Source organism: Diprion similis, chromosome 10, assembly GCF_021155765.1.
Source record: "Diprion similis isolate iyDipSimi1 chromosome 10, iyDipSimi1.1, whole genome shotgun sequence".
Lineage (NCBI taxonomy): Eukaryota > Metazoa > Arthropoda > Insecta > Hymenoptera > Diprionidae > Diprion > Diprion similis.
Window position 1 is genome coordinate 3,322,960 of NC_060114.1, and position 25,392 is coordinate 3,348,351.

General features: G+C 36.2%; 1 protein-coding gene across 2 annotated transcripts in view; it reads left to right on the top strand.

Annotated features, from left to right (window-relative positions):
* LOC124411002 (carboxypeptidase N subunit 2-like) overlaps nucleotides 1-19,285 on the top strand; it is a 30,512-nt gene extending 11,227 nt beyond the window's left edge. Inside the window, exons 2-4 of one of the 2 annotated variants that reach the window (XM_046889809.1) lie at nucleotides 10,657-10,758; nucleotides 14,912-15,310; nucleotides 17,188-19,284. In XM_046889809.1, coding sequence (XP_046745765.1) covers nucleotides 14,931-15,310; nucleotides 17,188-18,835 — 2,028 coding nt within the window. In that variant the 5' untranslated portion in view covers nucleotides 10,657-10,758; nucleotides 14,912-14,930 and the 3' untranslated portion in view covers nucleotides 18,836-19,284. Of the gene's footprint in view, nucleotides 1-10,656; nucleotides 10,759-11,041; nucleotides 11,048-14,911; nucleotides 15,311-17,187 lie in introns of those variants that run through there. The other variant, XM_046889808.1, reaches the window with a different exon arrangement.
* The last annotated feature ends 6,107 nt before the right edge of the window (nucleotides 19,286-25,392 follow it).

Genomic DNA, 25,392 nt, shown 5'->3' on the forward strand with positions numbered 1-25,392 from the left:
CTATGTCGACTGCAGCGCAAGCAGGTGGTGCCGTTTTTGGGCAGTTTGTGTTTGCTGTTTTCGTTTTCCTCATCGGGGTCCAGCTGACCCCAATACCGACTTTAACGTACTTGAAGTCAGCGCACTTGAATCATGGTTGTTCGTGAAAATAAAATACAAATTATGAAAAAATTTTGATGTATTGCATTTTTTTTTTTACTTTTTTGTTCAAGAATTTCTTCCACATCTTCCATCGTTTTTTTTTTCTAGAACTAACGTTCGAGTCTATTCTTGGAGCGGGTCCAGGGCCGCAGGCCCTGGTGGGCGTGTAGGGGGTGGAGGCTTCCCACTTATGAATATTCTTTCTTCATCATCATTATCATTATCGTGATCGTCATCATTATCGTTATTATATTCTATAGTGTAATTATTCTATCATATTTCAATTTTGCAGGAAAAACGATATTAGCGGAAAAAAGTCCACTTTTTTCCCGCTAATTTCACGTTTCCCGCAAATGAGGGAAAAAAGTTAAGCGGGGAAAATATGACACTTTCGACCCGTTTTTCAGGTTAAAAAAGTTAACTTTATGGTTGAGTCGGGCATAAACATTTTTTTCATTACTATTGATTTTGAAACGAACATACAATGTTTGTGGCCAAATATTTTCACCTAAGGTATCATTTTCGTACGAAATGTTCGCGAAAAACTTTGCCGCTTGACTCTTAAACGTTTATTGAAGTAAATGAAACAACTGGGCATCATTGTAAGATTTCGTTGTAAGTCTTGCAGTATATTCCAAATGGTTTTGATACGTTGACATTGACGTAATTTTTAATAATTTCTATCTTGTCATATGTCTTCGGTAATTTCCAATTTACCATGTAATTTAGTTTGGTTTCTAATGACATCTCAGAGTTCCAGGGGATTGTAAATGATTGCTCGTGATATCCTTCTGATTCTATCGAATTCAAGAAACAATGGAAACCGCTCAGAAGAAAAGCAAATTATTGGAAATTAAGGTTGACATTAGAAATCAAAGGAAATTACATGGTAACGTAGAAATCACTTGAAATCACTCGAAATGAATGTCAATCAATTGAAGTGATTCATTTGTTTTCCAAGTGTCAGAAATTCCAAATAGCCTTTGGATTTTTCCGAAAAATACCGCATGGTAAATACATCATTTGCGACCACTCTGATAAAAATCAAAATTTATAAATTTGTCTTTTAGTTTCGTTAATGACTTGATGTTCACGTAGATAAAAGTACCGCATCACCGTTTGTGACCTGTAAGTCTTAGATTACACCTAACTAATATGGTCACGATCGGTACAAATACCGTCAGAATTCTGCTACCACGGAGTGTTTCGACTGCGATGACAACTGCCCTCCAATGGAATGTATAGAATGATTCGTTCCTTCAAAATTTCGTGGTAGCAGGTTTTTGACAGTATTTGTACCGATTGAGTAAAAAAAAAATCACAAACATGTTTTTAACCATGCATGACCTCGGAACTACCCCGAATGATGAGAGAAACAAACGAAAAAACTTTAGATGCAAGAACCATACGAGCAAATTGCTAAAGTATGGTTTTATGGGTTTTTCAAGATTTTTCACATCGACCCCCAATTCTGAGTTCACATTCGTGTTCAACGGGAAAAAATACACAATAATAATACAGGCCAACCCCCAGCACACACACATCTTTTTTTTTTTTTGTAGACCTCTGTAATGTTCGGAGTCTTCGTTAGTCGAAACTCTAACCTAATAAGAGTTTTCGTCATTCGGGGTTTCGATCATTCGGAGTTATGATCATTCGGGGTTTCGACCATTCCAAGTTTTGGCCATCAGGTGTCTTGACTATTCGGAACTTTGACCAACTCGGAGTTCTGCCAATTTGAGGTTTTGACTATTCGAAACTTTTCCCGTTCGGAGTTTTGACCACTCAGGGCTTTGACCATTCTGAATCTCCGACTGTTCAGATTTTCGATGATTTTTCCCAATCGGGTTTTAACCACTTGCAGTTTTTATGCATTTCAAGTTTCGTCCATTCAGAATCTCGGAATTCGACGTCATGTGCTGTCCGAATTATGACAATTCAAAACTTAGACTCGCACGTTAATAGTATTACGAACGTCAATCGCATCTCGATTCTCTTCTTCATATTCATAAATTTGCTTGGATTAGATTGTCGTTGTGCAACGGTGAGATGCGACGGTCCTCCACCCCCCGTACCAAGGAGAACTATAAATAATGTTTTCGCCAGGGGATGTCGGCATAAGAGTCTTGCGAGTCTCGACTCTCGACGCCCCGGCGCCGTTCGGCCCATTGCATACGCGCTGATGCAAAGATATTGCGCGCAGAAATCGTTATCGCCTTACCGCTCCAACGGTGCATTGTTCTGCGAACACACACAGGTAGGTGTGCGCAAACGTGCATGTGTATCATTCGGCGGCATGCTTCATATATCAAGATTCGCGGCCAAGTTTTCCCGTAGACCGACGCTTTGCAACTTATAGCTGTGAATATTCACCCGAGTGAACTCGTTACTGACGTCACTATACAGGCTATATATTACCTCACGGATCATAAAAACTTTCACACCAAGATTCAAACGGTTGTAAGTACTCGTATCAAAACCGTGATTTACCGAATTTGGGAGAATCGGATCAGCAAAGTGATCACGTCAGGGTTTGAGGAAAGACGCGATCATTGCATGCATTGTGATTGACGTAAACAACTAATCAGTATGGCACAAAGCATCCGTGGCGTGTGTCAGATACGAGACAACAAAGCTTGCTTCAATCTCTGCATACTGATCCGAATCGAGTCTTTTATTGTTGGTTTTGTACAAGTTCCTTTCTGGTTGGAATCAAAATACTAACCATATCATACAGACCAGCATACGTATGCAGGGCGTTTTTGAGTAAACGCCGCAGTATGTTGGGTTATCAAGGGGAACAAATTTCGGTGCGAGTTACTGGTAAGTAGCTTGTATGCTGAAGCGTTCAGTGATCGCATTCCGAAGTCACGTTAAAGTGATTATATGACTTGATTTGACTGAAGTGATTACGATTCGTAGGTCTGTTTTACCGATATTTGTTCCGTCGGTAATAGGCAACCCAATGTACTGCGACGTTTAGTAGGAGACACCCTGTACGGGTCCCATTCTGTGAAACATCCTACATATTCATGATTGCACAGTGCATAGATCTTAGATCATACATGTCGGATATGTTTGGGACAAATTGATCTACGTTTATGGACTAGATCTGTAAATGATTATAGGCAACTTATTCAAACCGTGCCTGGCGATAGCTAAATCGAAACCAATAGATGTTCGAGATGAGCTCACAATGCTTGTACCCGCATTAATGCCGATTGTGAATATTGTTTTAAATTTTTATTTTATTCAATCGAAGACAATCTGAATCCACTTCTAGGGAAATTTTCACCCCAGCTTCTGATTCAAACATTGTATGGCCCAAGTAAAGTATTCAAAACTAGTTAACTATGACTACATCGCTGATACTTACACATTTCAAGGTTATTCTACAGTTAGTTATTCTACCTCAAAAAATGTAACCACACCTGGTTTACAGATGCTTGATTTTGTGGCTCAAGTCATAAGCTGATTATAAACGACCCGTTATAGAAAACAGTTCTCGTTTAGGTAATGAAAGAATAAATTTCAACCCTCTGTCTACTGATCATTAAATTCTGAAGTAAAATATCGATAATAAGTAATGCGGTGGGGATAAAAACGTAGAAATATTAGAAAATTAAAGGCTCACAATATCGTATTTTGACAAAATGTATGTGAAAATGTAATTCATACAATTTCAACATATTAACAGTTGAAGTATATAAAAGTGAAAACGTTTTCGAGGTATTGGCGAAGATACGTACGAACGATGAATTATGTACAATAGCGCCTAGACCATGGTCTTATATACCACACTACTAGGCAAAAAATGAGAAAAAAATATTTGAATCGGTTAACGATGTGGTGTGAGTATACATGGTGTGCCTAGGAGTGCAGTTTCTTTTTCCAAAAAAGTTTCTCTCTCGCGCTTGACTGAACTTAAGTAAGATGTTTACCAACGGCACCAAAATCCCCTAGATCGATGGTGATTAATTGTTGTGACGTTGAATCTGCGTGGGGAAAAAATGAGCGGGACTGTAAATTACTCACACGACACCTATACATGATGGCATTACCGAGCAGGGTAACGTTCGCCAGAAAAATAATTCCCTAACAATATAGGGATTTCTTTATACAGTTGGTACACATCTTACTTAAAGGCTTTGACCTTGAAGAAAGGGACGTTTCGTAGGAGTTGTCTGCACACCATGTATACTCACACCATGGTTGCCGGTTAGCTACCATTTCGTGGTCGTTTCCAGACCCGTATGTAAGACCGTGTGGCATATCGACAGCTATTTCCACATTTCAGTCAGTCGTCTCGTGTCACGCGCGTGAAATCAAGGTTGCATACCTTCAGGCGCAATTTCAGTTTAACTTTTGTTTTTTTATCGTTCAGCGTCGACTCAACGGATCTTGATGAAACAAAAACCGAGTCACTCTCAGAATCTTTCATTACAAATCAATACAAGGTCAAATAAAATCAAGTCAGTCATTTTTGCGACAAGTCGGAACAAAATCCGAATACCCTACATTTTTATTAACAGCAGTTTTGCCTTCCACGTTGAGCAGGGGTTCCAAAATTCGCCTTACACGTGCTGCCTAATCAATAAATTACTCATATATTTTACCCCTCAGCGTCAGCTTGTGTCAAGCAGCTTAGCTCGCAGCGATGCGAGACGTTGGGGATTCCCCCTGGTGGATATCTATCTGCGCCCTTCGCGTGACTTATATCAGTGCCTTATTCGCTTCGTGAGTGCTTCGAAGGTCTGCTGTGTTATAGGTATGTTCGAGGAAATATCTGAAAAGTGAAATAAGATTTCGTCCCTGCTGCACGGGATTGGCGGACTATTTGCTATTCCATCATTTTTCTTCCGCAGCCTTCCGTCTCCCTTTTTCTTCTTCTCGTAACGACTGGTCACCCTCAGATCGAAGATTCCACAACTTGATGCCCACGCTTCACCCACTCCGTTTTGAATGTAAAATAAAATGCAACTAAGAGCTGGTTGTAAATCATTTCTTCTTTTGGTCAGCTTGACCATTGTGCTGTCGGCCGCTGCTTCCATTAGGCGATATAAATACGATCCGAAATCTCACCGTCGAGGTCGGGGAGAGCAGGAAGATTCATAAATAAGAATTCACTTAATATATACGTCGACGATATTTTTCGACTCCTTTACCGACCGAAAAGGACGCGAAGTAAGGGTACATAAAAAACACACGAACAAAGAAAAAAATCCGCGAGATTTTGTGATTTGTGTTGCGAATTATGACTGTGTTTTGGATTTTTGTATTTCATTTACATTGCTCGTACATAATGCATTTTTTATGTTTTGAAAATGCATTTTCACCTTATTCTACGCTATATGGGTATTTCTCATCGAATTCTAAAATTGAATTTATTATCGATGTAACATTTTTATTTACATGAAAGTTATGAACGCTAACGATAATATTGTTGAAAAGTAAGACCGAGATGTCGTCACAGAAAAAAAAAAATGTGGTCAATTTATTATAAAAAGCTGTTCATCTTAAATATCACAATATTTTTATTGATCACATATTGCTGAAATATTCGAAAATGAGTGTTAATTGTATCTCAAAGCTTTTATTGCACTACGAAAAATACGTAAAACGGATAATAAATTTTCAATATATGTTCCACAGAAAAAATCATTCCCTCACGATGTTACGAATGTTCGATTTATGATTGCATCGAATGAGATTTGTGAATCAAACTTTCAAATTTTGAAATCTGACAACACTCCTCATATGCATGTGTAGCGTTTTTTTTTTCTTTTTTTAATACGGAAATGAGTTTGCGCAAAAAAGTACTTGAAATTTTATAAAAATAATTTTGCTTATTAAAAAGTTTTTTAAATAGTCAAAAATGACTTCTATAAACATTATTGAGTATTATTTTGGATTTTCAAAAACTGTAAAAAAATTTTTTTTACTTATGCGTCCAATAATTATGTGAAATGTTAATTTTGTTACTTGAATTAATTATAAGGAAATTTAATATGATCAAATTTATTTCATTTACAGAATTTTTTTTCTACTTTTTTAGTTTCTTTTCTTTTTCCTATTTTCTTTGGCTACAATGAAAAAAAAAAAGATTCAGCGTATTCGAGTCCTCGAAAACTAGGTATTTCCTTAAATTATCCCTTCCCCCCCCCCCCCACCATATGAATGTTTTAATTTTTTTATTTCGTTTTGGGGAGTAAAATGCATAAAAAAAAAACGCTAAAGCAATTTGCGATAAAGTGCCAAGGCTTCTGAGCTTTTGCTCGAATTCGTCATCCTCTCACGATCATTCCTTCATTATATTTTAGAGTGAGGGGGATGACGGTTGTATTAAGAAATGATTTATGCAATATTATATCTTAATGACTTGATACAAAATTGTCTTTTGGATTTCTTTATTGTTTTTCTTCATCTTACATAGAATGTTTTTTAATTTTCAACAGATATATAGCGAAAAAAATGACAAGACACAAGAAGTTTTCCCTCATTTTATAATTACTTAAAACTCATTTTTTTATATGTCAAAAACAAAAATATAGCAGACCATTACTTTTAAATACATTTTATTTAGTAAAACTTCGGATTTCTCCGATATAAAATGTTTTTCTCGGTAGATATGAGAAATTTTAATAAAACCCTGCTTGAAATTTCGGAATTGAAATATTATTTTCGTTTCAAATTATTTTGTCTTAAACAATATTTTATAGATCAGTTCTATGTTAAATTGTCATTGAATTATTTTACAAGATATGATTATTCGGATAAATTTTTAGAAAAATTTTCACTCTTTGCGTAATTTAGGCGAAATAAAATTTAGCTTGGAAGAAAAAATCATTATTTTACTATTTTTTGATTATCTTAAATTTACCGAACGTCGATGAAATGGAAAATATTCACATTTTGCAAACTCAGGTCCTTCAAAGTCAATCTAAATAGTTGCAAAACAGTAATTTTTTAACACTTGTATCAGATTTTCATTCAATTTTTAACAGTATATAAATCGTTACTGTAACGATAATACGAATCTCACTAGATTTCTTAGCAACTATAACAAATAAAATCAAGGGGCGGCAAATTTTGGGTAAAAATTTTATTCCCGTCTTACAGAAATTAAGAAGATTCATATTTATATTTTTACCTAAATGGTCTTAGGTCCACACAAACAATTCAACGTGTAATACGTTTCACCACTTATTGTTAAATAAACTTTGTAAGTAGTATTAAGGCATATAATTTTTACTATTTCAAATAGTAACACGGAACCCAGGGTGCCTGAAGGTAAAGTAATTTTCTACATTCAAATATTACTTTTTTACACATAAATAAAAAATTTTAACATTTGTATAATAAATATTTTCAATTAAATATTAAAGCCACAATTTTACTATTTGAAATAATAATGTTTAATAATCGCACTATTACTTATTCGCGATCATTTTTTTTCGTGTAGTACATGATCGAGTTTTTATTAGCTCAGAAATACACCCAAAAAACTATTTCTCGTGCAATCTTCACTAAATCGTTGGCTTGCAAAAATAATCTAGGAACTAATCCATCGATCCCTTAGTTCGAAATCATACTAATTACGGGAAAAAGGTGGTATAATCAGGACGATAGTACACAAATCATAAAGTTACAATTTTAGGTACAAAAAATTGTAATTAATATGTTCGTGAAAAATTTGAATAGCTTACTGGCAGTTCGCATTAGAATATACCAGTTGATGACGGGTATAACAGACATGTATCGTACAAAAGATGATGATGTTAAATTGCCATAATCGACTTCGTCAAATTAAGAGTCAATTAGTTGTGCTCTGGGGGATAGTGAATGCGTATTGTATTGACACAAAAACTCGTTCAAATGGAGAGATTGTGCAACAATGGAATGTAATAACGAGACAGAACGAGAAAGAGGGAAAGGTAGGGAGAGAAAGAGAAACAAACACATAAAGAGATCGCGAACAGCAGGTGCGGGACAAAATCACCCGCTTACAACCCATGAGAACAGTCTTCTGGTATCTACTGTACCTACTATCGCCTTGGCGAAATTATTGTTACTCAAATTTTTGAACCCCGTAATTTCTAAGTGTAACAGTGTTCACAAAAGTGCCGAAGATGTGAATCAAAAATGAGAATTGTCAAATATATGAGAGAAACTTCCGAGGAAACTTCTCGATCGCGCATATAATGGTGCAATAAAGTTGGGCTGTTCATCCATTTTTTTGGGGGATATATTTTTACTCACCGCTGATTAATTTGAAATTCTAAAATCGGCGGTCTTCGAGTTCGAATTGACCGATCTAATATGGCGGACAAAAATCTCAGGAATGGTTTGGTTTTGACCAAACTTCTTATAGCCCAGTCGAATTAGGATTTGATTCTGAAAAAATTGTAAGTACCGATTTTACTTCGGAAATCGTTGGGGAGTCATTGGCAGTTTACATTTTCCGGTTTTCGAGATTCGCACACCATTGCTTCAGCCGCCATCTTGAATTTACTGAATAACTCGTTTATTTTCAATTTCACACGAAAAATGGTAATTTTCAAAGTTATTTGGAATTAAATTTCCTACAATTTTGGTTACCAATTTTTCTTTAGGGTCGATATTTTTCCATTAAGATCCGAAAAAAGGGGGTGAAATTGTGTTATTGCATTATCACGTTTATTTACCATTCTATATGAAAAATGGTTATTACCGAAGTGGTTTGGAATAAAAAAATTCATTTGGAAAAAAAATTCACCCCCTCTTTTCGGGTCTTAATCGAAAAATTCATGAGGACTGAAATTGTAGGAAATTTAATTCCAAACAACTTTAGTGATTACCATTTTTTGTGTGAAATTGAAAATAAACAAGTTATTCAGTAAATTCAAGATGGCGGCTGAAGCAATGGGGTGCGAATCCCAAAAACCGAAATGTAGACTGGCAGTGACCCCCTCCCCTAACGATTCCCAAAGGAAAATCACTACGTATAATTTTTTCCGGGTCAGCACCTTTATTTGGTCTAATTCGACTAGACTAGTAGCGGAGGATTCTTGAGAATGTTGATTAAGCGTTTGAACTTTAAGTCCGGAAATTCAAAACGCCGGTTCAAAAAATCAGCGCTTCTGTATTTCAGAATTTTCTTTTCAAATTCGTAATCATGAATATCTACATCCACTGGCAACCAAATTTTGAGATCAGATTCGTAATAACGACCCCGAAAACCCTCGATTTTCAAATTCTCAGTCAATCGGAAGTAAGGGAATCGTTTTTTCGATTAATCAATTAACCACCAACCCTAGTAGCTATACAAAATAAATATTCAACGACAAAAATTCCTTTTTCTAGCTAATCATAAATCATAATTAACCATAATATTATATACATTAGGGTGGAAAAAATTTTCATTGGGACGCTTCCCAGATGTGTTTTAAATCGGTAGAAAAAAATCTGTATAAAGTTTGAAGCTTCTACGTGAACTGGAACACGTGCCTCTAAGCTCCGAAAGTCTTAAATGTAAAGTACATGCAGTTTTTATAATTAGTTATTTCGTTTTACATGAGTGTGTTATAAATCAAGGGACAGATTTGAAACTTGGCAGAGTTGTTACTTGTGATGATAGAAACAATGCCTGAAAATTTAAAAACTTTATAATTATTCTTTCCTAATTATAAGCCTAATAAAAAGTAATGCTATTGAGCTTATATAAAAAAAGATATGCATTATAAAATTATGATAAAATTTTGAAATTTTCACAGCTCGTTCCTATCATTGTAAGCAACATATCTGCCAAGTTTCAAATCGGTCCCTCAATTTATACCAAAGTCGTACAAAACGAAATAACTGCTTATACAAACGACAAGTACTTTACATTTAAGGAGACACGTCAGTTAAACTTTTAACTTTTTGGATTTGCTTGAAACTTAAACTCACAATAAAGTTCCATAAAACAAGTGGTTGTTACTCGGTTTCAATCAGTTATGTTCCTCATGTGTCTAGTTATTATTTAGAATTACGTCAGATAATGGTGTTTTCGAAAAGCTCTTTGCGTTACAATTCTCATTGTAAAAATCTGAGAAAATTTCACAGCCATTAGAGGAGCGTAGAGAACAAAAGTTACCATGGAAATTGTAATCCATGGAAAAAACAAACATTTTTTCACAAAAATTTATAAAAATTGTAGATTACCAATAGCTTTTCGAAAAACACCACTTTTTGACGTTATTTTAAATAATAATTAAACACTGAGTAAAAACCACTTGTTTCATGGAGCTTTATTATGAGCTCAAGTTTCAAGTAAATCGTGAAAGTATAAAGTTTCACTGACGTGTCCTCTTAAGACTTTCTGAGCTTTACAAAAATTTTTTTCTAACAATTTGAAACCCATCTGGGGGCGTCCCTCTGAAAATTGTTCCGCCGCCCTAAGATACTATTGCATTCAAGTTCAGTTTTGCGCTAACTAAGAACCTTAAACTTTTTTTCATTACATTTTTCTCACTTTCTCGTCTGTTATTCTTACAGGAGGCTTAGCATCAATAGACGCTGATCGATCTGCCTGCCTCTCGCTCACACAGTAACGCAAAGCCCAGCAGGGCTTGGCTAACAAAAACACTATTAGTCCACGTAAGTTGTTTGACTTTACTGTTGATTGTATACGTTGTAGAGAATTACGTTGATCAGTTGTTTAACTATCAAATTCTACCAAAGATTATTCAAACTCGATTAATGTTACTCGTGAATTGATTTTGTCTTGGAAAAAAAAAAAAAAATTTTTTTTGAAATATTAATTTAAAAAACTAGTATTTTTCTCGAATCAATTGTTTATAAAAATTCTGTAGAAAATTATTTTGTTTAAAAACATTTCAATTATCTTACGCAACTATTCAAGAGTCTAAAGAACCTAAAATTCCATGTATTTAATCTATTTGTTGAAAAAATTGATCGAAAAGCACAGGAAAACCTGCCCTTGAAGGGGTTAAATTTTGAAAACCTAAGACACACCCAATTTCAATCACATCGTGTAATTAGGTTTGGAAAAAATCTATTTTATTTTCATATTTGCTGTTTTTTTCACACTAGCTACAGTTCAGGTCCATTTGAAATTTATTTTTGGACTACTGGGACAAACTAATGACCATTTTTCAAAAAAACTTGAAAAATATCACTTGGTATTAAAGGGATTCAAATTCATAATTGAACGAATTCCAAATTCTAGAATCTCAAATTTGTTGGAAAGTAGTCCTGTAACATTTAAAACGGAGGAAAATCTAATGTGAATTCGAACCTAAGTCTGCAAAAACTTTTCATCCAAACTTCTATTCTTCAAATATTAGACGTGTTCTTATGAAGATTTTCCAGGGATAAAAACTTGAATTGTTGAATGAAATTAAACTGTTTCAAATTGGGTACAAAAAAAATATTTTTATTCACTTTTCCATCATGAAGAAAAAACAAATTCCTTCGATTCCCAATCTGTAACGGCAGGCTCATATTCATCAGTCTACAACTACTTGTCCCATTCAAACTTGTCTGTATATACCGTCGCAAAATTTCTCAACATCTTTAGCCACTATATACAGGGTGTCCGGTATTCATGGAAATTATGGAATCTGAGAATTCTCAGAGAATTTAATAATTCCGTGGAAAAAAACCTGGAAATCTTAGGAAATTTCACGTCGTATTTGAAATATACTAATTTTCATTCTAGGTTCATAATAATTTAGCCATTTGGTGAAAAAAAAGTTTTTTCCTTCAACTTTCAGGCAATGGTCATGAACCAAGCCCTCATTTCTTAAAAATTGTACGTGCTCAATGAGCTGTGTTCTGGTTAAATGTAAAATATTCTTGTTCGTATAATTATTGTATTTTCCATGTATTGTGTACACGAGAACAACCTGAATAAATATTAATTCTTGTCTGGAAAACCTGAAAATCTCAGAGAATTTCGTTTTCACAATTAACTGGACACCCTGAACTACCCTGTTGGTAAAATCGCGTGCCTTAATAAGGCATCCCAAACGTCATACTTTATGTAGTCGGCAAGTATCACGTATGCGTAATACTTGAAGAGAAAACGCGCGTGTATAGATGAATGTACCCTCAGTTTGCCGGAAGACGTGCGGCGTCGGCGTCGCCAAGTCGGCCCTCAAGCTTATGGGAATCCCCATAAGATAAAGAAGACAATTTCGTCGTAAAAAAAGGTTGTATGAATATTTCTGGCAACGCGAAATCAGAATGTAAAAGACGCGGCGATGGGGAAGGCTTGGAATTTATGTATACCGTAGGGAGGATCTCCGTTAGCGGGGTGAGAACCGCGTTATCCTCCTGCTTTTGCTTCTGCTTCTGCTTCTTCTTCCGCCAAACTGCCCCGAGTGTCAATATAATTCCAACCGAGTTTTTACCGAGCGTGAATTGTCACCTTGGATAATAAAACCGAAATTTATACGTCCCAGCTTGAAAAATAGTCGAGTACTCGCGAATATTTTACTTCTCGAAACGGTGCACAGAGTTCACTCGCGATTAAATAATTTCTCATTTTCGACAACCAGAATTTTCTTAAGGCGTAATAATTAATCGGAGTTGAATGTCAAAGCTACTAAAAAATTTACTCAAGTTATTTTGTTAAAGAGAAAAACATTTTTTCAGTTTCATCCAACGAAAGGTTTGGTAGGTTTGGACCACAAGTCCAAAAATGATTTTTTTGCGACTGTCAAATCCCACTGACAGGCCAAAATTTTTATGTTGTTGAGACTGATTGGCCACATGATGAACATCGGATAAAAAATATGCTATTGTGTCAATGACAGGCTCATTCAATGGTACTAAACAACTAATGTTTCACTTTTGATGACTTTACTAGACAGGAGCTCATTCCAATAAGTGTTTATCTTACTTCTCTTGTGAGAAAGATATTCTCACGAGGCTGAAGTTAGTAACGTCACCATATCGGACCGTTGAAACAAAAAAGAGCGAATTTCGCAGCTTTAGAACAACGCGGAAAATTTGAATTTACAAAATCTGAGTTTGTTTATGCTTCATTAACGGTTTCCTAAATTTCATGTAATCATCTGAAGTTGAAAAATAATTAGTTTTTCTGAAGATGCATCATTACAATAAGGTTAAAAACTTCGGTCTGATGTATTTTCGAGGTTTCGCACAAATTATTTTACCACTTTAGAAACACGTGATTGGACTAATCAATTGTTCACTTTCAAGATTTGGTAAATTTGACTACCCTTATCCACATGTTTTAGTAAATTGTGTGAGACAATTTACCTGAATTCACCAGCGGCCTGAAATAAATGATCCACAAAATGCCTGGCTGTAAACCAATTTTATTTATAAAAAATCAATTAATTTTCCCCGAGTGTTGGCAGCTGCTTTGCGCGTCTACAGAACCGGAAACCAAAGTTGTCTATAACCCGCTTCTCTTCTCCACACGGGGATGAGAAGATAGCTAACAATTTTGCCGGGTCCTTCCTCTTCCGTTTCGCCCTCTGCTCGTAGATTTCTTTTCCGTCTCTGAGACCCTCGGGGGTCGTTCGCCCCATTCCATTCGTGTTTCGCTTTCGAGCCTTGACTGCCCATAGGAGAGACAAGGTTATTAGCTTCTGGATTTTCTCAGGCCTTCAGAAAACTCGGGGAACAGAGGCCGTCAGTGATAAGAATCATCGCTGTTATTTTTCTTCTTCTATTCTCCAAATTACAGAGCCATTTCAACGTTTTCCTTCTGAAATATACAAGATATTACGGTATAAAAACGACGCAGTTTGTGCTTGGAGAAAAGCAAAAAAAAATAATCGGATCTACGTCTATGAAGTTCCGAAATCTGAAGAATGTGAATTTTACAATCGTAATACTCCGCCATGTTGAATCTGCTGTCTCGAATTTGAAAAATTTCGAAGAAACTAAGTTATTCAGTTTTCCAAGTAATCGAACTTTGGGTAATAAGTATATGAAGAGAAAATTGAAACTATAAATAATCGATATCGTTATTACTTGGCCTCGGTTGACGATTAAATTTAAATAATAAATTTGAACAGGCTGCTCATTTACAAGAAGAATTTTATTTAAAATTAACGCACGTCATGCTGCAGTTTTTTACAGCTCTACAATAGTTTCTATCAGTTTGATAATATATTTCAATTGTTCATTGGAAAACGCTGATCACTTTCAGTTACTTCCGAACAGTATTGGACAGCGTTCAATTAAATTTTGCAATGAATACTTTTGTAACTCCTAATTCATTCCGTTTAAATTAAAAGTTAATCTAATCATAGATTTCATTTGACATACAAATCACTAGAGTATTTTCGTTTCAATTACAGATTGCTTATGCAAACGATATTTACAAAGGAAATCACGAAAGTAATTTTTAATTCAATGAAACAAAATTACTTTTGTAACTTGTAGTTGAAACTGAATCAATATTGTGTGCAGAATAACTCTGTTATTGATTTTGTTTTTCAATTCGAAATAAAAACTTGTTATTAATAAATACAAATTCGCCCAACATAACTTAAACACAACACAAACAATTGTTCATGACGGATATCCGATTCAATCCTCATTCCTCCAAACAGCTCCTCTCCGTGTGTATTTTATGACTGCAAAAAAACTTTGCAATACTTTTTGATATATTGACAATCGGACTATTAACGTGGAAAATTTTCCAAAACATCCTAAACCTAACTAACCCCTTGACACGAAATATTCCATTCCAATGCATCGCTAATGATTCAAAGACCGATAGTAATTTATATAAATTTTACTTCAGGTCTTATGCCGTGACGAAGATGACGTCAAAAATCCTGCTGCTTATGGCGGCTCTGGTTGGATCAGCTGTTCCTTTTAACGGTGAATTGGAGGAGCAAGAATGTCCCGTTGACTGCCATTGCCATTATTTTCGGATCAACTGGGTGACGGACTGCTCCGAGAGCAACCTGACCACGATTCCTTACAACGAGCTAAGCCCGAATGTTTACATTTTGGATATGAACGGCAACAACATCGCTGAGATTTCCCCTTTTCCGCACGGGATTAAAATGCGACGTTTGCAAATGGCGCACAACCGCCTGACTCGTCTAACTCGCGAGTCTTTTGCCGGACTCGCTTATCTCCTAGATGCTGACTTCTCGTACAACATGATCACGACCATTGATCCTGATGCCTTTGGGTTAGCAATTTTACTTTATCTTGTCGTGTCAAGTTTTCAGGGTATCCAGTATTCATGGAAATTGTTGAATCAGGGAATTCTCAGGGAATTTGATATCCCCTGAAGAAAATTTGGAATTCTCAGAGAATTACGTTTCCACAAATAACTGGACACCCTGAATGTCTCTTGGCGTACCATATTCAGTTCGTTGAGGATATGGCTTTTCCAAATATGTTCAACGATTTCAATCGAAAAATTCTCTCCAATTTTGTCAAGGTTTTTGGCATTGCAAGGAAAGTTTTGAGAACACAAATTTATACATTTTTTTCAAATTCAATTTCGCATTAAATTATCATGTGAATATTATACTGACGATGAGAGGAACTGGTGAAAGTTAGTAGGTTGATCCAGTGACTGCACATGCGCAAGATAATTCAACTCTATCGGTCAGCGAGATTATACTGCGGCAATATTTTTATCTGTAAGGAAGACAAGCGTAACCTTTTCGAAACGGCGCATGAGCCGTCAAAATGAAATAGCGAATTGAGGTTATGTCTGATGACTCGTGCCAGTAATCAGTCAGATAACAATAAGAGTTTGACTTGTCTTTCCGAATCACTACATGCCTGATTTGATATCTGCTTGATGAAAAAAAAAAAACAATTCGCATCGCCTACATAATGACCATTAGCGTCTATATTTTTATCTGCAAAATCACTGAGATTTATCACGAAAATAAATCAAATAACGGATCTTTTCGTCGATTTGATACTTGTTGGACCGAATGCAGAGGCGTCTGGTAGTTTCTGGCGAGATTCACGAAACTCTATATTAGAATTGAGTTGGCAACACTCGGTGTTTTCAGTAATGATACAAAAATAATTTACTACTGGAATATCGAATAGGTTTCAAGATCGCCTAATTTTCTGCTAAAAACGCTGAATCTACCCCCCGCCGAATTTTGTGGCGCCGGTTTTTTTAAAGTTCCTAACCTGAAATAAGAAATTTGTGCAAAATTATAGCTTTCTACGTCGATTACGAGGTGTCTTCGTGCTCAGAAAACGTGTTTTTTCGATTTTTGCAGTTTTTCGGTATAAAAAGGAGACCAAAAAATCTGAAAAAATTCTGAAAAATCCGAACCATTTCAACATTCATTCAATTTGTGAATGCTAAACTCTATTTTTAATCATCGAATTATTCTTTAAAAAAATTTATTTTGCAGTGTATAATAAATTTTATTCGCCCGTAGACAACGGCACAATGTTCTTGTGTGAAGTCAACCAAACGATAAGCTTTGAAAAAGACGATGAACAATCCATAAAAAAATTTCTTGCAGTTTGGAATATGTAATTGAGATGTTTCTGATTTTTCAGAATTTTTATTCAGATTTTTCGTTCATCTTTTGGTATTTAAAAACTGCACAGATCGAAAAAACACATTTTTTCATCTCAAAGACACCTCGGAATCGACGTAGGAAGCTGTAATTAAGCACAAATTTCTTATTTTAGGTTAGGAACAGTTGAAAAAATTAGTAGCACAAAAATTGGTGGGGACAGATTCACCATTCTTATCCGCCTAGACCCTTTTCTGAAAAATCACAAACGTTCACACTTAAATCACCAAATTATCTTGAAATCACTAAATTTACCATTGAAAGTTCCAGTCGAACTTGAGAACACTAAATCTCCTGTCAATCGCTAAACAGACGAAACTTCTCGCTATAAATTCTCCAAAACCATCAAATCTAGCGAAGAAAAAATCAAGTTGGCAACACTACCGGCGCATGCGCAGTTGATCGCTCACCCTGCTCACATTTACCATTTACTCCTAGTAGGTATGTTTTTAGGTTAACAAATATACACGACCAATTCATCAAGTCAGATGTATTATCATTTCAGCGACAGTCCGGGACTAATAACGTTGGAGCTGCAGAACAATCCTTTGGCCCGTATCGACGGTCACTTTTTAAAGTCACGTTCTCTCCTGTACCTGGACATAAACTCCTGCGGTATTCATCGTCTGAGCACCGAATTCTTCTACAACACAACGGCACTGAACAAACTCGACCTCTCTAATAATCCCCTGAAGAGAATCGATCCGGAGCCGTTCAACCATTTGACGAACCTGGAGTACCTGCAGCTGAACAATTGCAACCTCTCTTTCGTCTCGCCGGAGGCGTTTGTACACCTCGAGAATCTCCGTGAGCTTGAAATGAGGAACAACCAGCTGGGAACGCTCTCCTGGAAGAGCGTCCTGCATCCCATGACGCGTCTGGAGCGTCTCGACATCCGGAATTCGAGCATCGTAACGTTACCGGGTGACGCTTTCTCGGAGAATCTTTACCTCCGTCAGCTGAACCTGGCTGACAACGAGCTGCGTCATCTCGACGTGGGCAGTACGCTGGGTCACAATCTGCAGAACCTGCAGTCCCTCGACTTATCCAACTGTAACCTGAAGGACCGCCTGACCGAGGAAGCCTTCAGGAACGCGAGCAAACTACGCGTTCTCCACTTGGACGGAAATCCGCTCTTCGCCTCCGACCTGACGGCCGTTTTAGGCCATCTTCCAAAGCTGCAGAAACTGTCGCTGAGCAACTGCGGGCTAAATAAATTGCCCGAGGCCTTCCACGCTCTTCAGGATCTTCAGGAGCTGAAGATATCTCATAACCCGCTTAGCAACGCCTTCGTAAGTCTTTTGAACCCTCTCGAGTCGCTCGAGTATCTGGACATGTCCTACAGTAACTTGGGCTACGTCGGTAACGAGACTTTCTCCAAAATGACTATGCTCAAGCGACTTATTCTCTCCGGGAACAAACTCCACACCCTCGAACAAGGCCTCTTCACAAACCTCACGCGGCTCGAGAGCCTCGAACTTAACTACTGCGACCTGAAGACGCCGATAAACCCGAACGTCTTCGGGGATCATCCATACACCAGTATCGTGGAGCTGAAGCTAAGTGGAAATCCTCTCGTAGTCCCGGAGAGCCAACCGCTGCTACCCAGGCAGTTGTCACGTTTGGAAACACTCGATCTAAGCAATTGTAACATAACGAGTTTCTCCATTGACTCGTTCCTCAACTCGCGGAATCTGACGCGTCTCAATTTGTCTGGGAACAGGTTGTCCTCCAAGGAGAGTCTCGAGTTTCTGAAGAAGCTTCATCTTCTCGAGTGGCTCGATCTCAGCAGCAACAACTTCACTTCGATTCACCCGCGTGTTTTCAGGCTCAATCCCCGACTCAGGCATCTAAACCTGATCGGTAATCCGTTCAAATGCGATTGCGACGTTGTCGAAATGTGGACTTGGGCTAATCGCGTCAAAAACGATCTTCACATACTCGCTGGCAGTCAGCCAGCCGAGTTTTCTGCCGGTTCTGCAAAATTCAAGAAGATCCTGACGTGCGCCTACGACGAGGATATCTTCAGGAGTATGCTGGATCAGAACCGTGAGGCGACTGCCGATAGACGGAATTTCATGAGGAAAAGCGATTTCACGCCTCACAGAACTTGGGCTAAATACGTCAAGGAGTCAAGCTGCGCAAAGTCATGACTTTTGGACTCCGGTTTTCAACATCCGGTCGTACAAGCTCATCGGAGAAAACCCGTAGATCGGGAATTATGAGCTAATAAAACGTTGCTATGGTTGTTGGACGGCTTGATTTAAGGAGGTAGATGCGAATGGACGGCGAAAAAGTAGGTGACTTTCGAAAAGTTAACGCTTGACAACCGATTATGCAATTGAATTGGAGTTTATTTTATTCAAAGGTACCTATCTGGATCGAGTTTCATTCGATATATTTTTTATTACAATCAATTCACAGGAAGCATTATTGTCGAGAATAACGACAAATATTAGGCTCGATGACATTTTTCGCCGTGTTCACGATATCTCAAAAACGGCTCAGCCGATTTACCTAAAATTTGGAGACGATATTCTTAGTCAATTGAATCTTATCGCCACGATCCAACATTTCTAAAAAATATTACCAACAAAATGGCAAAATTATAAAGTTAAAATTCAATGTTTTGACAAAAATTACACAGTTTTTTTAATTAGTTGAAAAAAGTAAGATTATTGAACAAAATGGCATCGTTGGAAACTATCTAAGAATATTGTCTAAAAATTTAAAGTCAATCGCTTCAGTCGTTCATGAGATATCGTGAGCAGCGCAAAACATGTCACATAGCGAACTAATTGACTTTATTATCAATAACAGTGCTTAGTATAATTCGATACTAATAAAAGAAAAAAAAAAAATTAGAAAATAAAGCGCAATATACATACTTTCGAAAAAAAACTCCAGTCAAATTGCATAAATATTTCTTCACATGTAAATTCCCAAAATTCACCCACTTTTTTGCCATCTACTCGTATACATATAACCCTTAAGTTTATTAAGATGAAAATTCGTGGGTACTCATCACAACGTAAAAATGTATTATATATACGTATATTTTGGTGAGAACTCTCAATAATGTCTGTAGCAGGTGAGCTGACACAAAAAAGTTTGATTCATTTATGCGGCAAACCTTAAATCTTTGTTTCATGCTTCTTATTCAATCAATGAAAATCTTTTAAACAGACTTTGGATGAATTTTACTATTTTGAAATCATAGTGAAAATTTTAAGACTGTTGGATGTTACTAACAATATTGATTCGATTATTTATTGACTGATCGTAGATGATTATAACGTATAGTTCGTCTTTGATGGTCGAAAAGAGAAGAAAAATTCCTATTAAAAGTTCTACGTGATCGACCTATTCGATAAATTTTAGTCTATAAGTTATAATTGGAATGATAGCATATTTGGTATCGTAGCTAGGTGAAATAACGCACTTTGAAAAAGACTTGTAAATTTTTTCGGGATTTTTTTACCCACCTACTTGCGTATTTGCAAAAAATTCAAAACGTGTGCGGAACACGCACGATGATTCGCCAATAAACGTGGAAGATTAAATTATAAATAATCCGAATTTATATGAAGAAAACACAGATTTCTGAAAATGATAATACGAAAAAAATCCGATACTTATCAAGCGATGAAAATTGATCTTTAGTTATAAAAAGTGGTCAGGAAATAAAGCTTCACCACTGAAACGCATTTTTTCACCTAGTGATCGATTTTCATGAGTTTCTAGGCATCAAATCGTTGTATTAGTATCCTCGCTAGGAATCTGAGGTGTCTCATATAAAATCTGTTTTTTTTAATGATTCTATGTTCCGAAAACTTTTTAAAAGTGTCATAAAGGTGCCACCGCTAAGAAAGGAGGTAAAAAATTCCTTAAAAATTACAGACTTTCTTTTTAAGATATAGTAACATATCCAAAAGGTGGGAAAGGATTGGCCCTCAAAATTGGTAATCCCGCACGATAATATATCGCCGAGAGCAGTTACCTGTAGGTTCCGTTCGATATCGAAGCAATAATGATCGGGACTCTGGAGTTTCAAATTTGGACAACACTGTATCCATAGCTAGACTGAGCCTGCTTGGTTTAAAGTGTAGAATGTTGTTTTACTCAATAACTTACTAATTTCTAATTCGTTGACACAAAATTCAATTCCATTATTCTATTTTGTATGAATGGTACGAATGGTAGTACTCACGAATTACATAAACATATAAAAGACAACAATCAGTTATTTTAATTTTGCTGTGGCAATGATTAATACCTATATAACGCTTCACTGAACTATAATATTGAATTCGAGAGAGAATTCAAATTCTTACTGTATGAAAATTATGTGTAATACAGGGTTCAAACTTCTAGTTAAAACGTTTAGGAAACTCAATCACATTTTGAGCGGGCTCTGAAATAATTTGTCTGTGAATTGGCTGAACAATTTGCGTTATTGTTACATAAGAAATCGTGGAGAAGAGGTGATGAAATTCTGAAATCAACAAATTGTAAATTTACAGTATCTGAGCATTGGACATTTTTCGAATCGTGAGCTCAGAACCAGATTTTAAAAATTGGATTTTTTTTCAGTTGAAAATAACTGATTCTATTTATCGAGCCCAATGAATCTGCAAAGCTTCTTATTTTAGGCTCGATCACTCAAAAGAAATTTAATAATAATTAACTTAAACCATCCATAAGTGAAAATGTTCACTTTTAAATGTGAAATTTTCACGCCATGCTTAACCTGGGAATAAAAACTTTCAAGTGTTTCGTTTTTTCCTTTACGTTTTATCAATTGCTAGTTTCATTAGTTCGTCTTACTTTATTAATCGCTATTATGTTCAACTTGTATTTGTTAATTCCATTCACACGTTATATATTAGGCCTGCAAATTACTATCGAATATGAAAGACTGGAATTGGATTCCAGGAGCCGCATGTTTTAAGAAAAAAAGGTTTATAGTTATGCTTAAAACTAGTTATAAGTTCGAAAGTCTCACATAAATATTAAGTTATGGTTGACGATTTCCTAAAATAATAATGGAATAGGAAAGTTGCATAGTCGATTAATATTTTACATATAAGTTTTGATAGAAATTCATGAGCATAAGATTAAGCGAAGCGATACGTATAATTTTATATTTTTATTTTAGAATTAACCACTTAGTGTGGTTTATCTTGTCAAGTGTAATTTTTTTTTTTTCTTACGAATCTTGACCAATGGATCAATTAATAAAAAAAGAACAAATTCTGCAACTTTCCTATTGATAATTTCACAATGTTTAGTGGTAATAATCGGTGAAATATACGCACATTAGGGTGGCCGCAAAAAACATTTTTGTTTTTTTTATGTTTATCGAAAAAGTTGATTTGTGTGCTAAAACAAATTCCTGTACAAGGAGAATCCTGTAGCTCAATTATAAAAGGTAGCTCACGCGAGTTTTGTGTTCCGTATTGACCACATCAAGGGGCTTAATTCGCCTACGATCGACAAGTTTTAAGTTTTTTTTTCTATCATCATACTTCGCTGAAACTGACCATTCGACAGAATACAAATATCGCAATAGAAAAAACTCAAGATTTTTCCAATCGAGCAATAATTTCTGTTACTCTGATAAAATATTCGGTTGTAACACTCAGAGAACTTGACCAAAAAATTTGTAAAAAAAACGAGTACATTATTCAGTAAAAGGGACGTGCAGCTTCCACTGTAGCTGCCCCTCTGATTATTCACGTGTTTTCAGATACGATATACAAAAGTCGCGTGAGCAACCTTTTAAAATTGAGCTACAGGGCTCTTCTTTTTGTGGGAATTTGTTTTAGCACGCAAATCAACTTTTCAATTGACACCAAAAATTTTTTTTTCGCCCACCCTAATGTATGTACATGTAGAATGATAATATTCACGGTAGAGGTAAGGAGCATCATCTCCGTGTATGAAAAGTGTCCGTAAAGTATAGGGAAGTCGAGATGGCGTCGCTGTAGCAAAATTCCCGCAAAACGCCAATCAGATTGAAACCGATTGAACCCTGATTGCTATGCACTAATTACGTGTACACCTCGGAAACGCGGGGATGCAAAACTCCTATACCGCTCAAGCGATCAGAGTGAAATATGGGCAGTTAATGCCTTATTTTGGCAAAAAGTGGAGCGTCTTTTTACTTTATCAAAATTTGGAACAAAATTTTACAGATTGGTTACTGCCCTCAGAAATTGGTCAAATTTTCATAGTTGCACTGAATGGATTAAACTATCCGGTATGATGCCACTCAGCGGTGATGAAACACACATTTTGAGCCCAGTCCCATGAGATTTGATGGTGGAATGACGAAATGGCAGCTGATCTAGTTTTCGATTACGAAAAATATCGAAATCTCATTTTGGCAACATTTGTTATCGACCTTTCACGCATGCCGGTAATTTTTTATCGACATTAAACGCATGCATTACCGGCATGCGCGAAATGTCGGTAACAAATGTCGCCAAAATGAGATTTTGGTGTTCTTCGTAATCAAAAACCAGATCAGTTGTCATTTCGTCATTTCACCATCAAATCTCATGGGACTGGACTGAAAATGTGTGTTTCATCACCGCCGAGTGGCATCATACCGGATAGTTCGATCCATTCAGTGCAACTGTGAAAATTTGGCCAATTTCTGTGGATGGTAATCAATCTATAATATTCATTTCCAAATTTTAAAAAAGTCAAAAGACGCTCAACTTTTTGCCAAAATAAGGCATTAACTGTCCAAGTTTCACTCTGATCGCTTGAGTGGTATAGGAGTTTTGCATCCTACAACGCGTCTTTATAAGCACCTCAATGCTTTTCGGTGGATACTTTTTGAGTCAAACAGCCATATGGGATAGTGCTCCTTATGTCTACTCACCATGAACGATAACATGAAAGTAAGAGTTTCAGATAAATACCTAACAGTTTCATTACCTAATATTTGTATTAGAATATACCGAGAGGTTTTCCTTAACCTCTAGACCGTCGGTAATTTGAATGTATGTACATGGCGTTGTCCACCTGAATACGACACACTTCCAGACCTCACCGTCTCTGATACGATCCATTTTTTTGGAATGTTGTCGGCTTAGCTCTAAAAGATTTTTCTGAATTATTTCGGATTTTTTTGACCATCCTTTTCTGAGTAATTACTTTTGTAGGCTAAGAATTTGCACCATTTTGTAAATTACGTTATATTTTTCCTCAATTCGAACTAAATTTTAATGGAATATAGAGTTAGTAAGCTAAACGATTTAAGTTTTAGTAACTTACTAAAACTGGGAAAATGGAAATTAGGGAAAACTAGGTTTTAGGTCCTGGAAAAACTGCAAATGTCATGGAATTTATTTTCCAAAAATTTGTGGCCACCCTGCAGGAATGCCAGGAACGTGCTCTCGGTAGCGCTTCCCTACTTCAATAGCATTGCTATTGGGCAAAAACTCGGCAGCGAAATACTGCGGTAGCATTATGCTGCCCGTGAAAATCAAGCCCTAGTCTACCTAGTGCCAATGACATTTTTTTTTACGAAGTTGGCTAGGTAGATAAACGATACAGCGAGCAGGCCCTTTTCAGGAAACCCCTCAGTATATTATATGTATGATTTACATCGCATTTTTGTTAATTAACATATTAATCATAATAATATAATAATTAATTCTGTAGATGAATATTTGAGAATGTGTTATGAATTTTATACGTAAGGATACAATCAAACGAGAGCTAGATACGTAGACACATAGAAAGAGTGAGAAATCGAATAATTTTTTTACTAGTCGTAAATGTATGTAAAAATTGAAACATAGAATATTATTTTCGGATTGTCAAAAAACTGTCTGGAGCTTGTGATGGTCACATGATAATAAACGCTTCATCGTGATGTGTAAACAAACCCGTTGAATGATTTTTTAAACTGGAGACGTTGACTGAATATCGTAAACAATCCCCTAATTATCTCTGAGATACTTAACACCTTTTTCCTCTTCTTCCGCTTTCCCTTGACGCGATGTAGCAGTCCTATCTTTACCGACCGAGCAAACTCATCCGTTTTCTTTCTATATTAAACAAACAAACGAACGGAATAGGTTGAAATTTCGACGGTGCATAGCTCTTTTGTAGCGGAATCGAGGAAGGTTATTCATATCCCGAAAATCGTCAAATTTTTCTTAACATTTTTCGGGATATGAGTAACCTTCCTCGATTCCGCTACAAAAGAGTTATGCACCGTCGCAACCTATTCCGATCGTTTGTTTATTTAATATAGGCAGATAACGGATGAGTTCGCTCGGTCGGTAAACGTAGGACTGCTACATCGCATTAAGTCGGGTTGGAGCGCATCAGCTCGCATCAGGCTATCGTAACATACAATATAATATTTCCACAATGGATATGAATCGCTGAGTGAAGATATATATATATATATATATATATATATATTTTCATCAACGTTCCTTACAAGTTTGTCAATCTATTCCACCCTTCACAAGCATACTTTTATTTCATATTCCAACAAGCCATTTTACAACTCATTCCTCATCCAGTTTATGAACTCCTTTTATTTTGTAAGTTCTAATTACTCTGGAAGTATCAATTCCAACATTCATCAAACCTCAGATTCAACTTTCTACGAATAACAATTTCACACTCCGTTTTCTTGAACGTTAAAAAGAAATCATTGACATCTAATTAAACTGATTTC